Below are 21556 nucleotides of genomic sequence, written 5' to 3'. Positions count from 1 at the left end.
CCGTCCTCAAGCGCACACGTGAAAACTAAGTGCCAGAACGCATTTGGCGTGGACGTAGAAAAAATGCTTTTATTTCACGGTCACCGCTACAAGGAATGGTAGGTCATTTCGTTAGAGAGCTCACAGCATACTACAATGTATGAATGCCATCTGTGCGCTGTCTGTTGCATTGCAATATGTTAATAATATGTTCAAAGACTAAAGCCACGCGTGTGCAAACACGCGTGCCAAGCCTTCTGCGCAGGAATAAAATCGGTTCGGTCTCTGAGAGCGGCCGTGGCCCGCAGCCGGCTGAGCGTGCAAGGGGCAGCGGCCTCGTTTATTCGCCCAAGCTACCCTTCCTTGATGTACTGCTTGTACACGATGTAGCCGCTGTGCGCAGCGTGGACGGAGCCGCACAGGATGGCCACGATCTGCGAGCAGAGAGCGGCAGCAGGTTTGGCCGGCGACAACAGCAAACGGCAATCCAAGCTCTGGCACAACAGTAAACTGCTATCAATCTCTGGCACAACAGCAAACGGCAATCCAAGCTCCGGCACAACAGTAAACTGCAATCAAGCTCTGGCGCAACAGCAAATGGCAATCCAAGCTCTGGCACAACAGTAAACTGCTATCAATCTCTGGCACAACAGCAAACGGCAATCCAAGCTCCGGCACAACAGTAAACTGCAATCAAGCTCTGGCGCAACAGCAAATGGCAATCCAAGCTCTGGCACAACAGTAAACTGCTATCAATCTCTGGCACAACAGCAAACGGCAATCCAAGCTCCGGCACAACAGTAAACTGCAATCAAGCTCTGGCACAACAGCAAACGGCAATCCAAGCTCTGGCACAACAGTAAACTGCTATCAATCTCTGGCACAACAGCAAACGGAAATCCAAGCTCTGGCACAACAGTAAACTGCTATCAATCTCTGGCACAACAGCAAACGGCAATCCAAGCTCCGGCATAACAGTAAACTGCAATCAAGCTCTGGCGCAACAGCAAATGGCAATCCAAGCTCTGGCACAACAGTAAACTGCTATCAATCTCTGGCACAACAGCAAACGGCAATCCAAGCTCCGGCACAACAGTAAACTGCAATCAAGCTCTGGCGCAACAGCAAATGGCAATCCAAGCTCTGGCACAACAGTAAACTGCTATCAATCTCTGGCACAACAGCAAACGGCAATCCAAGCTCTGGCACAACAGTAAACTGCTATCAAGCTCTGGCGCAACAGCAAACGGCAATCCAAGCTCTGGCACAACAGTAAACTGCTATCAATCTCTGGCACAACAGCAAACGGCAATCCAAGCTCCGGCACAACAGTAAACTGCAATCAAGCTCTGTCACAACAGCAAACGGCAATCCAAGCTCTGGCGCAACAGTAAACTGCTATCAAGCTCTGGCACAACAGCAAACGGCAATCCAAGCTCTGGCGCAACAGCAAACTGCAATCAAGCTCTGGCGCAACAGCAAATGGCAATCCAAGCTTTGGCGCTGCACTCGAACCGTTCTACAATAATCGGCAGAACAAAAAGTGCATCGATATAAAAACGTAACTAGACCATTCGTGCACTTGATTAAAGACACCTGCCGAAAGCATGTACAGCAGAACCTCGCTGGAACAAAACGATGTATAACGAAATAATGGCTATAGCAAAGGAACTCCTATTCCCCATTGGAACCTGTCATATAAAACCGTGTATTTGATGTATCCCATTTACGAAGTAAAATTTTTTTACGAGTGGCTACAACAAACACCAAATGAAGCTCGTTGGCTATTTCGCACTGAGTATGTCGACGTGTAATAATGCGCAACGCTGCGTTGTCATTAGATGCGGCAAGCTGGAATTACCCCAAGTAACCTGTATTCTCAAGCGTTGCGCGAAACCTGCGCCAATCTTCTCCCGCCTCAAGCGGGTCCCGTATTGAGCGTTTCTTCGCACAATTAGTGGGCGGCGGCATCGGCTTGAAAAAAAAAAAAAAGCTTGCAGGGACATTTAAGTTCCCCTGAAGAGTGTTACGCAACATGTTAAGTGACATTAATTAGTGCCACGAATTAGCGACATCTACACACTGTGTGAGGCGAAGTGCTCGCACAAGGGCTACGTTTATCCTCACTTAAAGAATGCTCCTTGGTGCCGTGAGCGGGAGGGCTTTTCAAGGGTACATTTCAGGACCTCCCAAAAGAATACAGCGTGCCAGCAATCGAGAAATATATGTTCGAGACTCTCTGGTTGTTTACATTCGAGGCAATTAGTTACACCCAGAGGTATTCAGTTTTTCGCTGCTATTAACAAGGAGCTGACTCCATATAATGTGCTGTTCTTGGCTTGCATGCGATCTGGCATTCTCGAACGGCAGTCAGAAATTGTGATCCCAGTGTCCGCCCTGTGTGCAGTTATTTTGTTGAGAATGTATGTAAGCTGCTTGACATCTTCAAGAAGCAAGGTTTCTGTGATGAAGTCACTGAAGTGATGGATGTTCTCGTTAAAACGAAAGTACATAAATTGTGATGTCATACCAACCGTCACGGTTGGAATATTTCTGTACTTGCTGCAACAGGTTTTAAAAAGAAAATTTCTTGGTGGCGTAGAAGTAGCGTGCCCGACTCGCGACCCAAGGGACAGAAATTCGAGTTCCGCACTTTACCAACCAATTTTTGTTCTACGTGAAACTGAAATGGCTCTGACGTCACGAACCTCTCGATCAAAAAAGATTTTCGAGTCCCGGCGCAACGCCGGGTTTTCCGCCTAACGGGACCGTTGAAGCTTTGGTGCTGAAATTTCGACGCCAGCGCACCCATCTCCAAAACAGAGGTGTCCACACGTGTCCAGACCTTTCTCTCGTTAAAAATGCTAGAGCGGCTGCATGGGAGAACTTGGGCGATTCTCTAGGCAGCGATCACCTCCTTCTCCGGATTACACTCGAGGCAAAGGCAGCGCGCAAAAAATGGGGCCAGGCCAAGCTGACCGATTGGCACAAATTCCGGAATCACACTATCCCTCCCGTACTATTTTCCGGCGGCTACGCGGAATGGGCTAACCACATATACAACATTCAGAAACAACACGTCCCAACACTACAAACCACCGAAGAGATCCCCGCAGTGGACACCCACCTCCTGCATTTGTGGGAGGCGCGCCGGAGCTTAACTAAACGGTGGAAAAAGCAGAAAACTAATCGCAAATTACGCGACCGCATAGCCAAACTCACAGAGCAGGCTGCAGCGTATGCTGCCGAGCTCTCAGATTCAAATTGGATAGCACGCTGCGACGCCGCAGCTCTTCAGATGAGCTCGAAGGGGACGTGGCGTCTCTTTCGCAGTCTAATCGACCCCTCCCAAACGAGAGGGGAGACGCAAAAGCAGCTCCGGCGGGCTCTGCAAGGGTATCAAGGTACGACGGCGCAACTTGCGGACACTCTGTGCGACAGATATCTCTGTCGTATGGAGGACCCGCCTGGGCCACAGTACATGTACTCTGGCAGGCCTAATGAAACACTCGATGCCCCTTTTGAGTTGCACGACCTTAAGGCGGCCTTAGCAAAAATGCGCCGGGGTACGGCTCCGGGACGGGACCACATAACAGTGAACCTGTTGGCGAACCTACCGGACTCAGCCTACCTTCATTTATTAGAATACATCAACCAGATCTGGGACGGGCGTCCACTCCCTCCCGAGTGGAAAACGTCACTTGTGACGTTTATCCCTAAAACAGGTAAGGCCGTGAATACGGACAACCTGAGGCCCATATCACTGACCTCATGTGCGGGCAAGCTTATGGAGACGATGGTACGGGATCGCCTCTCTCCATACCTGGAGAGTAAGGGCTTCTTTGCAGTCACCATGTTCGGGTTTCGCCCTCACATGTCTGCACAGGATGTCCTTCTCCAGCTGCACAGGGATGTAATACGACCCACAACTATGCAACACAATGACAAAGCCATCCTCGCCCTTGATCTGAAAGGGGCTTTCGACAATGTGAAACACGGAAGCATCCTGGCCAACTTGAGTTCTACCGATTGTGGGGCTAGGACCTACGCGTATGTAAGAGATTTCTTGTCTAATCGCCAGGCCTTTCTTCGGATTGAGGGCGAGGAATACGGCCCTTACATGATGGGAACACGGGGTACCCCTCAGGGAGCAGTGTTATCACCGCTCCTGTTCAACATTGCTATGATGCGCCTCCCAAGCCAATTGGCCCGGGTGGAAGGCATTCAACACGCGTTATATGCAGATGATATTACAATTTGGACCACTCAGGGGAGCCTTGGGGACATGGAGGACCGCCTTCAGCAGGCTGCTTCCATAGTCGATGCGTATGCTAATGACTGTGGGCTCCAATGTGCTCCAGCGAAATCAGAGCTTCTGCATGTCAGAGCGAACCCAAAGGATAGGACAGCAATACACATATCTCTGTCAGGAGGTCCTATTAGAGAGGTGGAGGAGCTCCGTATTCTGGGCCTTTTCATTCACCAGAGACTCAGACCGGACTCCACTATTGCGAAACTCAAGAGAGCAGGCGAACAGGTTAGGGCGCATGATCCGCCGCGTTTCCAACAAGCGGGGTGGTCTGCGGGGCAGGGACGCGCTTCGGCTCGTCTATGCCTTCGTGACTAGCCGGATCCTCTACGCCGTGCCATATCTCCGCACTACTAAGCAAGACGAGGCGCGAATAGACGCCATCATCCGCAAGGCAACTAAGCGAGCCCTGGATCTCCCGGTGGCTACCTCTAATGCCAAACTCAAGGCATTGGGGGTGCTAAACTCCTACCAGGAGCTGCGGGAGGCCCACCTCGTGAACCAATACACGCGGCTCACGCAGACGGCTCCTGGGCGCCGCCTGCTAAACCGCTTACACATCCAACACGACTGCACTCCAGAGGAGGCGGAGCGTATCCCAGTACTATGGCGCCATATGCTCTGGGTCTCCCCGCTCCCCTGTAACATGGACACCGACATGCATGAAAACAGACGACAAGCGCGGGCTCGGGCTCTTGAGAGACAACACGGCTCCCGACCCGGTGTATATTATGTAGACGTAGCAGGGCCATCGCCCACGGGATTTTACTCGGCCGCTGTCGTTCACCAGGAAATGCACGTTGATGGACTCTCCTTTCGAGCCCCGAATTCAATGCGGGCCGAGGAAGTAGCGATAGCGCTTGCTGCCGCCCACGCCAATTCGAGAATAATCATCACGGACTCCCGAAAAGCATGTGAACATTACTTGGCAGGGGAGATCTCCCCCTTAGCTGCTTGTATTCTACGACGGACTGCCACTGATCCAACACCCAAACGAATCATTTGGGCTCCTGGCCACCAGGGCTTACGAGGTAATGAGGCCGCTGACGCGGCTGCCCGAGCGCTTACTCACCGGGCTCCTCATCCCAGCTCTTCTGGCTCGGAGACTAACCAGCCGCTGCTGCGATTCAGGGAAATATTAACACATTATAGCGACAACCACCGCCTTTTCCCGGCCCCTGCAAAAGGGCTGAGTAAGACGGAGGAGCGAACTTTAAGGCGCCTGCAGACAGGTACTCTACTCTGTCCTGCAATAATAAAACATTACGATCCTAACACGGATGGGCGATGCCCACACTGTGGGGAGACCTGTGATATCTTCCACATGGTGTGGGCATGTACTCAAAATCCCCACCTCCCCCCCTCCCCTACCCCTTCCAGAGAGGCATGGGAGACTGCCCTCCTCAACTGCTCCTCGCTTGAGTCCCAAAGGGCTCTGGTGAAACGGGCGAGAGACGGGGCCTCGTCGTGCGGTGTCCCGGACTAGGGACGCCGACCATGTAGCGGGGCCACTCTGTGGCTCCCAAACTCTTTTTTACAATATAAAAGTTTTCACCACCACCCCTGAAAGACCTTTTTCGTGATTGTAGGCAGCGCGAAAAAGACAAGGACTTTCAATTGAAGATTTTTAGCTCGGCCCGCGAGAATATGTACAGGCGCGGCCATAAGTAAACGGAGCACGCTACTGCGTTCGAAGTGCAATCACGCTTTCTCCATTGGTAATGAAGAAGCGTTGTTTGTCTACAAGAAAGCCCACCAACCTCCGCTACCAGTAGTAGTAGTAGTAGAAGACGTTTATTCGGCCAAAATTTACAGGCCGAGCATATCGACCGCCTGGGCGACCAGAAGTCGCTGTTCTTCCTCCCCTTCAGCGCCAAGCCAGTCGAGCCAGGTGGTGATGGATAAAGAAGGTGGGGGGTAGGAACCCGACTGCTGAGCAGCCGGGCAATAGAAGAGGCAATGGGCAAGGTCCGCATAGATACAGGGGCAGTTGGGACAGGAAGGGTCCGATCGATAGCGATAGAGAAAGAGGCGAGACGGGGTGATGATTGCATTCATTTGAACGTGCCGAAGAAGGCGAGCCTCCGGCACTGTGAGTGATGGATGAGGGGGAGGGTAAAGGCGTTTGTCGAGGCGGAGCTCGAGGTAGACCTCTTTTATGGTGCGGCGAAGGGTGAGTCTCCCACCGTCCTCCGAGGGCTTGGGCCAGGGGATCAACGGTGCCCGGAAAAGTGTGTCACGGGCGAGCTGATGAGCCAGCTCATTGCCGTCAATCCCTGAATGCCCAGGGACCCAGCGGAGGAAAACGATGGAAGGCTGCAAAGCGGAGACCGCTCGTTCGACCTCCTGTTGAAGAGAAGGGGTTAGGGTGCGTTTCTGTATGTGGTGTATAGCGGCTTGTGAGTCTGAATAGACTGTGTACTCTTGAAGAGAGGGAAGGAGGGCAAATGACTGGAGGGCATGCGCAATGGCGAGGACCTCGAGGGACAATGCATCCGGAGGGCGTAGAAACGGCCCGCTGGTGTGAGTTTCAGGAGCAGGGAGGTGGGGGTGGTACAGGGCGTAGCCGCAGGAACCTCGAGGAGCCACGAAGGAGGCATCCGTGTAAGCTACACCCTGGGTATCAAAGAGAGGGGAATGGTGCTGTGCGGCCGCATGACGACGGCCGGCGTGCAGAACGGGGGACATGTTGGACGGAAGGGGGAGGATGCGAAGATTGGGAGCCGGGGTGGGAATAGGAGAGGTAAACGGGGCGCAGGGAATGGGCGAGATACCCGCTTGAGTCAGTAACCACTGACCCTGACGTGTAAGGGAAAGCCGGGCAATCTGCGAGTCATGATGGAGAGAGAGCAGAGAACGGAGAGGATGAAAGAGGCCTGTTGCAAAGATCTTTGCAGTAGAGGTAGTGATAGGGAGGTTGAGAGCTGCCTTGTAGAGGCCCACAAGGGCAGTCTCAAGAGCGTTAAGTTGAGTCTGATTGAAGGAAACGTAGGGTGCAAAGTACAAGACCTTGTTGAGGGCCAGCGCGTGGGCAACTCGGCACGCATGAGCCTCGTGGAGACCTGAGCGCCGAGTGACCACGCGCCGCAGGAGGTGAGTTACGGAGTGGCAGGTGGTGACAGCACGGTGGAGGGCTTGCACGTTCTTGGCTGCATGCAAAGGAAAGCCAAGAACTTTGCACTGCGTGACGACAGGAATGGGAGAGCCAGAAAGGTGGAGAGAGACGAATTGGTTGTGTGAGCGCTGCTATGAGGAATGGTTGAGGAGAAGGAGCTCGGATTTTTCAGGAGCAGGAGAGAGGCCAGCAGTGGTGAGAAAGGAGTCGATGAGATCTAGGCCACTTTGCAGGGTGTCCTGTACGTGACCGGGAGAGCCAGACGAACACCAGAGAGTGATGTCATCGGCGTAAAATATATGATGCAGGTCGGGAATTTCAGCTAGCTGGGAGGCGAGAGGGGCCATAGCAAGATTGAAAAGGGTAGGAGAGAGAACAGCACCTTGAGGAGTGCCTCGGGTGAGGTTGTGGGGGTCGGACAGATAGGTGTCGACTCGAAAGCGAGCGACACGTTTAGAGAGGAATGAGCGGATATAACAGTACATGCGGGAGCCACAGTCTAGGGAGGAGAGTTGGGAAAGGATGTGGTCGTGGCAAACACCGTCGAAGGCCTTGCGAACATCGACGGTCACAAGTGCGTGAATTTGAGTGGAGGTAGGTGACAGAAACGTGTGCTGGAGAACTAGAAACATGTCCTGTGCACAGACGTGGCGTCGGAAGCCGATGAGAGAATGAGGGAAGAACTCCCTCGTCTCGAGAAAATTAGAGAGGCGAGTCGGGGCCATTCGCTCAAGGGTCTTACCAACACATGATGTCAGGGAGATTGGGCGGAGGTTAGAGAGAGAGGGAGGCTTGCCCGGCTTTGGAATCATAGAAATGAGGGAGGAGGTCCAGGAGCTGGGCAGGCAGCCGCTGTCCCATGCATCATTGTAGGTTTTAAGGAGGAATTCTTTGGCGCAGTCAGGAAGGTTGCGAAGTGTGGTGTATGTAATGGCATCCTCACCGGGAGCCGAGCGTGTAGCATTAGCAGCCAGAGCCGATTCGAGCTCCCGGAGACTGAAGGATTGGTCCAGATCGGGGTTAGGTCCACCGCAGTACACCGGGTAGGAGGGTGCCAGAGGGGGCGGGAGATAGAGAGAGGCGAGCTGATCAAAAACATCGGAGGGAGTTCCTTGAGTGAGGGCTTTAGCTAGAGTGGGAGCAAGGGCAGGCTTAGTGCCAAGGAGGGACTTGAACAGAGACCATGTGGATCGCGAGTGCAATGCAGAGTCAAGACGGTCACAAAGAGCACTCCAACGAGAGTGCTCGAGTGAGGCGCAGTGGGCGACGATCTCAGCCCGCAGAGCAGTGATCCGGGAAGAAAGTTGGGCATTGTGGGGTTGGCAGCGGAAGGAGCGTTGAAGACGTTTACGGCGACGCCATAAACGGAATAGGTGAGGATCTGGGTCTGGGACTGGGTGACAAGAGCGAACACGACGGCTACTGGACATGAGCGCTGCAGTGATGCGCGACGTCCAGTCGTCGTAGGATTGAAAGGAGTCAGAGGAGAGATTAGCGCGGAAGGCGTGCCAGTCAGTATGAGTGACCGGATGACTTCGAGGGATGTGGGAAAGAGAGGTGGAAATGTGGACAAGATAGTGGTCACTGAGAAGAGTTTCGGCTGTCACTTGCCAGTGAAATGAAAGTGAACCCCGAGAGAAAGTGAGATCGGGTGTCGTGGGACGCTGTGAGGCAGTGCCCGCTCGAGTAGGGGAACCAGGAGTATTGAGAAGGGTGAGGTGGCGTTCCTGGGCCAGACAGTGGAGGAGGAGGCCGGGTTTGAGGGTTTGAGGGTAGCCCCAGAGTGTGTGAGGGGCATTAAAGTCACCACCAAAGAGGAGATGGGAGTTAGAAGGAAGAGAGTGAAGGAACTTGCCCAGGGCGGAAAATAAAGAGGAGGTAACAGGGGGGTTGTAGAAAGACAAAAGGGCGAGTGAGACGCGGGAAGAAGGGTGGTAATAGACCACACCAACTAAATATTTAAGAAGGACGGAGGGGATATCAAGTGGCTCCACGAGCACGTCGCTACGTACATAAATAGACGCAAGTGGTGTGGCCGTAGCGGCATGGTAGGCGCGGTAGCCTGGGACAGTGCGGGCCGTCCGGGTCTCCTGGAGAAGGAGAAAATGGGGCAGGGAGGGGCGGGCGAGTAGATACTGGTGGAGGGGGGTCTTATTATGGCACAGATTTCGGCAGTTCCACTGCACAATCTCGAGGTCCTCGCCAAAAGCCATTATGATAGTGTAGAGGTAGAACTTCGTGAGGGTACCCGTTCCTTCTTTTTGGCCGGGGGCAGTGACTCATGCAGGGATTGGAGCGTAGAAGTGAAGGATTCTAATTGTTTGGATTGTGCTTGGAGGGTGGTAAGAATCTGCAGAACCGATGTCTCTAGCTGAACCAAGCGAGTGTGGTGTGCCTGTGTGGTGGTTTCGAGAAGATCAGCCAAAGGGGCGACCTGGGCGGTGGAGGAGGGAGTGGTGAGTGTGGCAAGGTGCTCATTTAGCTTGGTAAGCTGGGAGGTAAGAGAGGAGGTGGTTGTCTGGAGGGTTTGGGTCAAGGCGTGGATCTGTTGTTGTAGGTCGTGGGAAATTCGCTGTTGCTCTCGCTGCTGGCGTTCCAGCATAGCGAGCCGGAGGTCGAAGGAGCGGCTCTCGTCAGTCAGGGATGGAGAGGGTGGCGCAGTGGAAGAGACGCTGGAAAGGGACGCTGGAACCGAGGAGCCTTTAACTTTGGCGGCGTAGGAGCCTGGTGGTGACGTGACCGGAGCTGACGGAGGTTCTTGATTAGAGGAGGAGGAGGGAGTGGGTTGCGTGGCCCGGCGCAAAGCTAGGCGTCGTAGGTACGCAGCTTTGGCACACTCGCGTTGTTTACCGAGGAGAAAGGGGCAAGTGGGGTCGAGGGAGGAGTGGGTGTTTACCTGGCAATGAACGCACCAGGGCTGGGCACATACATGAGCGGAAGGGTCGGCGGGTAGAGGAGCAGCACAGCGACGGCACTTTGCCGGAACGCTGTGCTGTGGACACTGGTGGGCGCGGTGTCCAAGAGCGAGACAACGGGTGCAGGTGCGAGGCTTAGGCTTATGGGGACGGCACCGGAAGGCAACGCGTTTGAAATACACAAAGTGGGGGATTACGGTTCCAGCGAAAGTTATGAGCACCGACTGAGTGGTGCCCATCATACGAGCAGCAAGAATATCGGTTTTGAATGATTCGATATCATGCATGAGGTCATCAGGGGTGAAATGGCCACCGACGTTATGGATGACGCCGAGGCATGAGATGGGAGTATTAGGGGCATATGTTTTAATGGTGATAGGCTTACCGTGAAGCTGAAGATGCGTGATAGAAAGCAGGAGGTGGGCGGTGAGAGGGGAATGAGTTTTTAAAAAGACGAGGCTTTGGGCTGGCTTGGCCTGAAGGATAATCTCCGCACTGCTCTCGGAGGACAGTTGTGCAGCGGAGACGACTGCGGCGAGGACGTCGTAGAGCGGTATCTTGGGGTTGAGGGTGCCAGGGGGAAGCTGGATGCCAACTGTGATGAGCTCGGTGCGGGGCCGGGTGGCGGAGGCAGGCTTACGGCAGGCACCGATGGTGGTCCAGCCGACCTCAGGGGCCGGAATGAGATGGCCGTCGACCGGGGACGCCGTAAGGTCCATGTCTGCTGTGTCGTCAGCCTTAGCCGCAATCTGCGACGCAGGTACTAAGGTGCTGGACTTGCTGTCAGCGGGAAGTGTGGTCCGAGTAGGTGCGGCGGCACTGGCGGCGGCGACGAACGCAGTCGACTGCGATGCGTCTGTGGGCCCGAAGCTCTTGGCTTCCCTTAATGCGTGGAGTTGGCCAGCAGTGAACGCCGCGGCGGTAACGAACGCTGCCGGCTGCGTTGCGGCTGTCGATTCGGAGCTCCCAGCGTCGGTGAACGCGACGGGAATGGGCGCGGTGGTGTGGCCGGTGTTGAACGCAGCCGGTTGAGACATGGCTGTAAGCGTGGTTGGAGTAGGCCCCGCGGCGGCCGCGTCGGAAGAAGTTGACACCGGCGAGGTATGGGTGGGTCTCGGCTTCAGGGGCTTGTTGAGACGCTGTATGCCAGAGGTGCAGGCGCGGCGCATTAGGGTTAGTGAGGCGCCGCGCCGTAGCAGATTTTTGGAGGCGCTTGGAGCGCCAGCTCGACAGCGGGCCGTGATGCGAATGGTGTCCTCGTGGTGCGGATGTCTTCCTGACGCGATGGAGTGTAAATCCAGGGGCGGGCAAGGCCCTGGACCAGGCCAGGGGCAGGTGAAAAACGGAGCACGATAGTCAGCCAGCTAACCAGGGCGGCGCCACCTCCGCTACCAGCATGCGCGTACCACTCCTGGAAATTTCAATTAGGTGACGCGTGAAAAATATTCGAAGACAGTTGCGTGCTCCGTTTACTTTTGTCCGCACCTGTGCATCAGGCACAACCAACAAAAGAAACATGACAATCACATCAACAGATATAAGCTACAAATGTTGAAGGTTGCAACCGCGGGGTCATTATCTTGCCTTCAAAAACCTTATTTCTTTCGCTGTTAAAGCCAACGAAGCGCTACTTACACATGCGTCTTAAGTCCTCGCAAAATCTGCGGCTTCTGAAATTTCGCGGGTGAGCTGATCACGATGTCTGATTGCGATCATGGGTTACCAACTCGCCCAAGCGTCAGTTTTAGCCTTTTTCGATACCCTATGTCTTTGATCCTCTAAGAAGGAAGAGGCGCACGTTGACGAGTTTGACACAGCATTCGGTTGTTGCACCCCTACCAGGTGCGTTTGGTGCACGTATCTAAGGCTGTCTTGGAGGAATAACTTTGCAGAGGAGAAGAAAAAGCGTCATTCGAAGTTTCAGCCCGTCTTGCAGGCGCTGCAGTCGGTACAGCTGGCCGCAGTGAACGCGGGCGCGCGGTAGCTAGTGAAGACGCGAGCATCAGTTTTGGATGACTTTGGACGGAGCGCAGGTTTGGATGCACAAGTAAGCTGACCAGAATGGCACGTCGGCGGCAAACTAGCCACCAGCTACGTTGTCGTTCGTCTACGCGATAGTAGCTAAACCACCTGACATGCGACAGTTGCGGCCAAGGTGAGCTACGGCTATAACGAAACATTCGCTGTGATGGAGATATACTGCCACCCCTTCGACTTCGTTGTAACGTAGTTCAACTGTATTTGGTCTAATTCGAGATAATAATACAGCACACGCGAAAAAATTGCGGAGTTAAGATTTCCCTTAGGGCCTTGACGCAAAGCGAGAAATCTTGAAAGAGAAACGTTGACCTTGTGCTGTGCGCCTCTTCTTACATCCTATGTACTACCAGCTCCTTTATCATCATGTCCTGATTGAAGTAATGCGAATTGTTGCACAGTCAAAACTGCATTGCCTACATACTATCATATATCCTCAATTCGAGCCCTGCTGAAGTATGAGACAGAAAATCCTCTACTTATCGCTCTAATCGACATCGCTTCACTAAGTGTTTCCGGCTTTATATGTTAGAACCTGAGTTTTTTTATGTTACCTTGCGTAAGATTTTTGTTGTTTCCCCTGGCCTTGTGTATACATATCTGATTAGCTGTGGTGTTTCGCAAAAAAAAAAGAAAGAAAACCGAAAAACGCAGTGCCTTGTCGGGGAACATTGGGGATCGCAGTATTTGTAATTAAGTTGCCGCCACAGGTTAATTAAAGCAACCGCTGCGTGTTTCTAACTGAAAAGACTGGCAATCTTGTACTTCTAGTTTTCATAGCAGCTATTCTGCTGCCGGCAGCCATGTTATTGTTCAGTGGCACAACGCGTGCCGTACCATTGTGGCGGCATAATAATGACACTAGTGAAAACACATAGCCGCCGCGGTGGCTCAGCGGTTATGGTGCTCGGCTGCTGGCCCGAAAGGTGCGGGTTCAATCTCGGCCGGGGCGGTCAAATTTGAATGGAGGGGAAATTCCAGAGGCCCATGTACTGTGTGAAGTCAGTGGATGTTAAAGAACTCAAGGTGGACGAAATTTCCGGAGCCCTTCAATACGGCGTCCCTCAGCCTGAGTCGCTTTGGGACGTTAAACTGAATAAAACCAAACCATTCACTCTAACCGTCGCCAGAATGACCTGAGCGCTTATTGGGTATCTCAAATAGCGAGTAGAGATGTTTGCAGTTCACGAAGTGCATGCTGAGTTTCCACTGTTTAACTTTTCACTTGACAGCTTCCCATTCCAGTCTACTCGCCACAAAAAAAAATTAAAGATAAAAAAATAAAAATAAAAAAGCTAATATTGGTAATTATCGCTTTTCTTCACCTCGAGCGACCTAACTCATCACAAGGGTATTTCATTTTGGCACACTCGTCCGCTTCATTGTCGGCTGGCCGGAGCTGCACCTCTTTATCGTCTCTCGATGGCGCCCCAGTATTCGCCCGCGCAAAAAGAAACACGCTCGAGCTTTCACCTGACTGTCGACAGGACAACCTTGAGGACGTATCGAAACTCTGCCAATGTCTCTCTTTGAGCGATACACTCCAGGATTCTGCCGCGCTCGCACGAGCTCATGCGTCTATGCCACTTAGACACGCCGAATATTCAGTGCGCATAAGAATTATTCGACGCTCGTACCGTGTCGTGCGGACACTTCTACCTCACATTATGCTGCTCTGTACCTGCTTTACGATTATGTGCACTGAGAACAAGCGTACGCCCCCGCGTTGCACCCACCGCTTGCATGGTGTTGCCTCCCTGCTTGTCGGCGATTATCTTCACGCCACATACGATGAGTGCCAGCGTTGCCGTCCACTGGAACATGTGGTACTGCGAAGTAGGCGCCCAAGACGCGCTATCAGCACGAGGCACTGCAACGCGGGTTGCCGTCGAAACAGTACGAGGCTATCATGCCGCGCTATCATCACTCGCTATCATCATCACTCAGCCCGCACTCGACAGAGTGCGGGCGAGTGATCATTCGAAAGAGTGTAAAAATGATTTGCATTAAATTTCGAGCTTGGACTAATTGGTCGTTTCATCTGTTTTGGGGTAACTGGTTACTCCAGCCAAATATATCACTATATAAAAGTAATGCCTTGAAACTCGTATTTTTTAAATATCCTTTTAGCGCTTGTCAGTCTTAGTAGTTGCGTGTTGACTCTAGCGTTGCTTTTCTTCAGCTTCGATTTATTTCTCTTCTCGGCACTGCTTACGCACTGGAAGCTAAAGCAGATCTCCGTAATCTCAGTCAGTCATGCCGCTACCGTCATGCGTCTGTACAGCTTGTCCCACTGAACGTACGCTTGGTAACATACTCGCCTCACAACTCTTACTGCGAAGCCGCTCGACACTGGCACCCAATTTTTAGTGACGTAACGCTAGCTCTATTGATGAAACATAAGCTATCACAAGCTATCACGGGTGGCGAGAATTTCGAATATTTGTCAGAATAGCTCAGCCCGAAATTTCAGGGGCCCTTTACGAATAGACACCATGGCACTCAGTAACGTGAGCAAACCTAGCAGAGAACGGTTGCCTTCAAGTGGAAATCACTTTCGAGCTGAGCAGGCAGCTGTGCTCCGAGAGCGTATGGCCAGAGAAACGGGGCGTAGCCGACACATTATAGGCTCTTCGACTTGCGACACCTATCGCCGCCAAACTGAAGCAAAAAGACACGCATCGCTTGCTGCTCACGTAGAAGATGAAGGGCAGCACGGCGGCCGTGTCATTTGAGAGCACGGAAGCGGTCATGAAGAGCAGCCCGTTGACACCGTAGCCCATGCACATGCTGAGCAGACACCTCTGCGCGTCCGTGTCCAGGGTGCCCATGTACAGGAACAGGAACAGCAGCATGTCCCCGGCCTGCCAGATAAAGCAGCTTGTTCTCTCACTGCCGATAATACGACTATTGACAAACGCTAGAGCTCGGAAAGTTGTGTAGTTTGGGACACTGAAGGGAAATATCAAATTATGCGAGACAGATTACTCTTCGAGAACATTACCGACGTTTTTTCGATATCGTGTCTGTATGCTACAGACTAGAACGAACACTTGAATGAAAGGCGCTAATATCAGGCCTTGCGTGCCAGCACCTCGCGTACCGCATGCATGATGGCCCGCGCTTGAAAACTTCCCTTACCTTACTTAATGAGGCAAATGAGAGGCGACAGTGCATGCATGTGATATTTAAGCATATCTCAAGCGTATTCACATTTCCTTCTCGCAGAAAACATGGAAGACCACAAGCTCGCATCGAGCTCCACGCATTGACGACATACATGCATGCCTACTGAAGTCTAAAAAAACGGACGCTTTGCAATTTCTGAACACAGTCCGAACAAAGTAGCCGGTTCTATGCCTGAAGTGGGAACAAGATCGCCTCGCCGGCAGCCTATCAAGCTCAACAGCGTAAATTCCATTGGAAGCTGGTGGTTCTAACTTGCTGCGAACAACGGCCACACGCAACCTCAGCGCACAGAATGCGAGGCGGAAGATAGAGCGCTCGTTTTTGCGTCTAGTCTGTCTCTCCGTCGTCCGTTTGGCGCTTTTTAATAATATGCCTACGCTGAACGCGCTGCTTTGGTCGCATTTCGACGGTAGGATTGATGACGGAGACAACTTTGTTGGACAAAAAAAAAAAAAGAAATCCTCCAGGGTGGTCCCCTACTGGTCCAGGAGTCCACGAGCTTGAGCTTCACGTAAAGCCCGATCCTCCAGCCATTTCTGGCCGGGGGGCTGAGCAATCCGTAAACCAGCTTCCCAGGAAGAATGAGTGGGACGGACATTTTCACAGGTAGTGGAAAAGTGTGGATTTCAGCACGGCACAGGTGCTACAATGAGGAGGGAAGGTGGGGTGAAAGCATGAGAGACCGTGGGGTGAAATGAAGCAGCTCGTCTGTAATTGTCGCCATGTGGCGCTGGATGAGGGCGACAATTAAGGCACTGTGGGGTGGTGGCAGTGTCATGCGACTGTGTTTGTAGGATGTGGTGATTTGATGATATGTAGAAAGGACCGATGGGGCCTCTTGCGCGGGGTTGGGTGCTTGATCATCCGGGGTCCAGGAGGTGAGTTTATTGCCTATTGACAGCTAAATAACTCTCCTCGAAAGAGTGCACAAATACATCACCGGTAGCACGAATCTGCGGGTGGAAGCGCCACGTGTACTTCACTTTTACGCTATTGTCTTGCTTAAAAAAAAAGCTTTGTTTCCGGGAAATATGACATCCTTGCAATACGTGACGCTAACCTCGGTCTAGCCTGACTTCGTATTCCCCTTTCATGACCCTTTAAGCTTCCTGTTAACGTTGCTAAACGGTGCCTGTCAAGCTGCTCCAGAACTAATTACTTGCTGGCTTGTCACGTCGAAATATAAAGTCAGGTTAAGTTAGGTTACAGCAGTCTTTGGGCGGTGTAGGCTCTGTACAGAAAGAAAAGTACAGGATGCGTCAAAACTTAAGAGGCCATAGGGTCTGCTTTTCCTAGTAGTGAGGCCGTTTACAACACCCACAAACCTCATAAATATCTGTATGGGTACGAGAAGTGATATTCTCACATCCTGGAACCTTGGTAGCTTCACGGGCGACATGCGTGCCAGAATATACCGCTGAAAAGCAGACTCTATGGCATAGGAACTTCTGACGCGCCCAGTACCCGCCGCGGCTGCCAAGGAACAATCAGAACACGCATTTGATAATGCTCTGTCACCGCGGCCGTGGCAAAACCTGCCTGCACACGATGTAGGGCCCGCGCGCGGCGATTTCTCGAACACCAAAAGTCAACTTCCATAAGCCCTGTAGCGAGTGACAGTAAAGAATAAAGATATAAGCCGATGCCACAAGTTAAGCTGTTCACCTCGAGCCCTTCCTTTGATAACGGCAGCAGGCCTCTTTGACGACCTCTTGTCTAAAACAAAAGAAAAGGGTAATTTACCGTTTCTGTTACGTTGAAGAATCCGTGCCAGGTATCGAAGTACGTCTTGACAGCGTTTCCTACCGCTGCAAATGCAAGGCGAAGAAATTAGAAGCATTTGCACATCAGATATAGATTATAAGCGCTGTTTTGAATTTTCTCTTTATTTCTTATTTACAAATAATTCCGCAGCGTAATCGTTATAAAACACATTACAAAAAGTTGTTACAGCACGTACGCTCACAAATCAGTACTATACAAACATAACTCGCACTTCAGTCAGCCGATTCTACTATATACAGCACCATTGTTGGAAAAAAAAAAACGAGTCCGCATAAAAGTAATTCATTTCATAGTGAATACACCTTTTGAAAGTATGATATGTGCGCCTAAAAACGTGGTGCTGTTCTATATAAACGTCTGCATTAATCCTCATATTAGAGTTATGTACTGAGCACAAACGTTTGAGTAATAACTCTCTTTGGAGAAAGAAAAGGGTTTTCAGTTCAGCTCGGCCTTCAGTTGCTCGTGCGCTGTCTTTTCTCTCATGCTATATCAAGAACCTGGCTTGGATATTTTGAATTTATTCCAGAGTTTTGTCAGTGTCCTGCTGCAGTGGTAATAGGCAGCACGACCACCTTCTAGAATAGTTTGGTTTATGGGGTTTAACGTCCCAAAGCGACTCAGGCTATGAGGGGCGCTGTAGTGGAGAGCTCCTAAAATTTCGATCACCTGGGGTTCTTTAACGTGCACTGCCATCGCACAGCACACGAGTCTCTAGCATTTCGCCTCCACTGAAATGAGATCGCCGCGGTCGAGATCGAACCCGCGTCTTTCGGGTCAGCAGCCGAGCACCATAACCTCTAAGCCACCAACGCGGCCGTTCCAGAATAGTCCCAACGCAAGTAAGTTAGGACATGTTCAGTATCTACAATTCCGATGAATGAAATGTACTGTTATTATTGTGAATTTTAGTGATATTTATCAAGTGGGAGGGGGGAGGGAAGCCCTTTACTTTAACTCACGATAGTACATACAGCCTAGTGCGATTTGAGGGCTATCGCTTTCTTTTTTTTTCCTCGCGAGATGGTCTCTTCGTCTGCAATAAAAATTACGCTGCGGGATAGAGAAGTCCTTGGACTATAGAAAAGCTCTGACGAATATAAACCTCATTAGTGCACGTATTCTGTAAGGTTAAGCCTGTGGAAGACCTGTGGAAATCGCACAGGACTATAGATAGTATGACTGCGTAGCGTTGCCAACCCATCTCTGAAGAAAGCTTTTGCACGTCTTTGCTGCCTCAAGGGGGAACGTATAATTATCTTGTTGCAGCCAATTTGTTCAAAATGTTTAGCCGCGAAAAGGCTAAGCTTGACTACGCTTCATGCGAGAACGAGCCCCATAGGCATAAGATTTTCGTTCTACTCCTATAAATCCTTTTATATGACAAAGACTATTGCCTCTACTGACCATTGTCGATAGCCTCAATTTGAGGACCGGTTTGTGCAACAAAAAATACCTAATTAGCCGAAATGTTCTCCTTTGCAAAGCTCGACTTCGCGAAACGAATAATGCAATATTCATCGTAAAATGCGCTCTCAACAGGTATACGATCCCAATGGCACGTACGATGACCGTTACCCATCTCTAAGTCTAACGAGGTCTCACTTCGGGCTCAATAGCCATCTTGCCGAGGCAAAATTAGAAAACGGACCCTTTAATAAAAGTTCGTGAACAAAAAAAAAACTATCGCAGCAGAAGTCACAGAGGCGAACAACACGAGTGCTAACAGCATAGCACTCATGCTGTTCGCCTCTGTGAGTGTGTTTTTCGCCTTCTGCTGCGATACAGTTTGTCTTTTTCACGAACTACGCACCAACAAGCCCAAGAAACCATGATGCTCACCCTTTAAAAGTGCAGCCGGTCAGGAGGAAAGAGCCGATAAGGAAACTACACGCGCCGAGGCAACTGAACAGAACTCGAATACACTGGAGAAAAAGACCCCTAAAAAAATTTTGTGAGTGAGAAATGGCTACAAGACGGCTTGATGCCTTGAGAACGCGCTATACTCGAGCAATAAAACAACTTGTGTTCGAGAGATTGGTTTGGTTTATTGTGGTTTAACGTCCCAAAGCGACTCAGGCTAAGGGACACCGTAGTGAAGGGCTCCGGAAATTTCAACCACCTGGGGTTCTTTAACGTGCACTGACATCGCACAGTACACGGGCCTCTAGAATTTCGCCTCCATCGAGAGAGTATCGCCCGCTTCCATGTACGTGTTTGTACTGACCTCTGCTAAAGTGGTGCTTTAAAAAAATGCCAGTTAAGAAATGAGTTCAAGTTTACGCAGTATTGCGATGGAGTGGCGACTGGGAAAAATCATCTGGCAATCGCAGTGGCGGCATAGCCGATAAAGGGGAGATAGAGTTGGGGGCGTCAGGCTGAGAGCAGCTCCGCCGGAAAGACGGTATAAACGACGGGAAAATGAAACCACATCACTTACACGACATTGCGACGAGTGAGTGGCGGAGGCGAGGAAATGGAACGGCGGTTTCAGCTGCAAACTGACCGCTACACAAGCAGTGCTAGAATCGTTGGCGCGTGCAACGTCTTCTTCGCTGGGCACTCAACGTGGCAGGTGGCGCTCGCAAATCGTGTGGTGACACATGGCAACTTGCACTCGCACTTTGACGAGGTGCGGTGAAATAAAATATAACTAACGTACATAGGAGCCCAATGGCGTCATTTGACGGGCACGTTTTGGGCATCGCTCTTTTCATGCCAAAACACGCGCAAGGAACATTGTGCTTTGTACAGGCGCAGATATGTAATTATCATCATCGTGTACAGTACACTGCTCTCGTTGTCATCTTTTGCGAGGTGGATCTTGGTGAGGCGGTTTATCTCTTGTTACATAGGCGACTATGCGTACAACAAGGGGGCTTTGCGACAGCAAACCCCACGTTGCATCCCTATTTGATAACGTTTCATTCTCTTTATCGGTGTCATCTGCTCCGGTGTGCGTCACCTGGAAGCCGCGACCAATGAGCATCTTTCATCGCGATGAATCAAGTCGAAAAGGAAGGGAGTAGTGGCGTGGTCCGTAATTCTGGCGGCGGCAGCACGAAGACGGCTTGGGTACAGGCTCATTCTTGTCAGAAGCTGCCTCCTCAAACAGCTATGACCGTGACGGATGCGCAAAATCATGCGCAAAGCCGACTTCGACGTTTATAAACACTTCCTGCACTGTTTCTGCCTAGTATATCACACGAGTAATTCAGTATTATATAGTGACAGCAGGAGTGACTATTATTTGTGTTTGTGAGTTCGGTGCCAGATTATGTGATTTAGTTATTCTATAGGTGTCGCTACGGTGGAGCAATTGCCGGCAGAAATCGCAAGGGTAACCCCATCTATAGCTTACAGCATCTCAACTCAATTACCGCACGGCACTGAATGCCTGCCTTTAACCAAGTTCAACGAACGTTCCTCAGTGGTCGAGGAAGAGTACGCCCTAGTCACGAACCATTGTTCTTTCAGCGCAACTGCTTTTCTTTCTTGGGAGGCATTACATAACTGTCGTGAGATGACGTCGCGATCCTGTAGACCAATAAGTAAGTGTGTAGCGACGTAAAAACTGTTGTACTGCGTTATCGGTGTGAAGTGTTTGAAATACAGGCGCGAGGTCATGTGGCTGTGATGTCAGGACCCGCTCGACCAATTAGATTTGCTCGTTACAACGCGGGCACCAGGTTTTCCGCCGAGCGGGACCCTTAACGCTGTGGCGTTAACGCGGTCCTGGTTTGCGTACGCACGCTTTGCAGTTGTGACCCAACCAAAGCGCTGTTGCTATAGATGAAAAAAATGAAAATAAATTTTTGAAGAAACGAAATGGCGCAGCATCTGTTTCACATCTCGGCTGACACCTGAACCGCGCCGTAAGGGAAGGGAGGAAGTAAGGATTGAGAGAAGAAAGGAAAAAAAAAACAGGCGCCGTAGTGGAGGACTCCGGAATAACTTCGACCACCCAAACATAAATTTTGGTAACTGACATTCTATTAGTGGTACTTTGGTGGACGCTTCGCTTTAACGCGCAGGAAGTGAAGACAGAACTTTTTTTTGTTCCTTGTTCTGCGCAGCATCAGCAGCCGTGCCCTGAAGCCCAGTGCCCTGAAGCCCAGTGCCAGGATATCACCGCTAGGTTTATTTTCTTATTTGTTATTTGTTCATTTATTTAGACTAAATGTTTCGTCGACACCCTCCGCTTTCAGATATGACGCTGAGACTTGT

General features: G+C 51.3%; 1 protein-coding gene across 1 annotated transcript; it reads right to left on the bottom strand.

The window, feature by feature from the left end:
- Positions 1–96: 96 nt before the first annotated feature.
- On the bottom strand, positions 97–19776 carry LOC149339956 (uncharacterized). Its single transcript, XM_089551027.1, has 5 exons — positions 19770–19776; positions 17288–17352; positions 15052–15219; positions 14092–14184; positions 97–413 (listed from the first exon to the last, which is right to left on the bottom strand). Exons 1-5 carry the CDS (start codon positions 19774–19776, stop codon positions 333–335), a joined length of 414 nt encoding a protein of 137 aa, XP_089407153.1. The 3' UTR covers positions 97–332.
- Between the last annotated feature and the right edge of the window lie 1780 nt (positions 19777–21556).

The sequence above is a fragment of the Amblyomma mixtum genome, chromosome 6, assembly GCF_055824585.1.
Source record: "Amblyomma mixtum isolate Tamu chromosome 6, ASM5582458v1, whole genome shotgun sequence".
NCBI lineage: Eukaryota > Metazoa > Arthropoda > Arachnida > Ixodida > Ixodidae > Amblyomma > Amblyomma mixtum.
The sequence above is the reverse complement of the archived record's forward strand: the minus strand, read 5'-3'. Positions and strand labels throughout refer to the sequence as shown.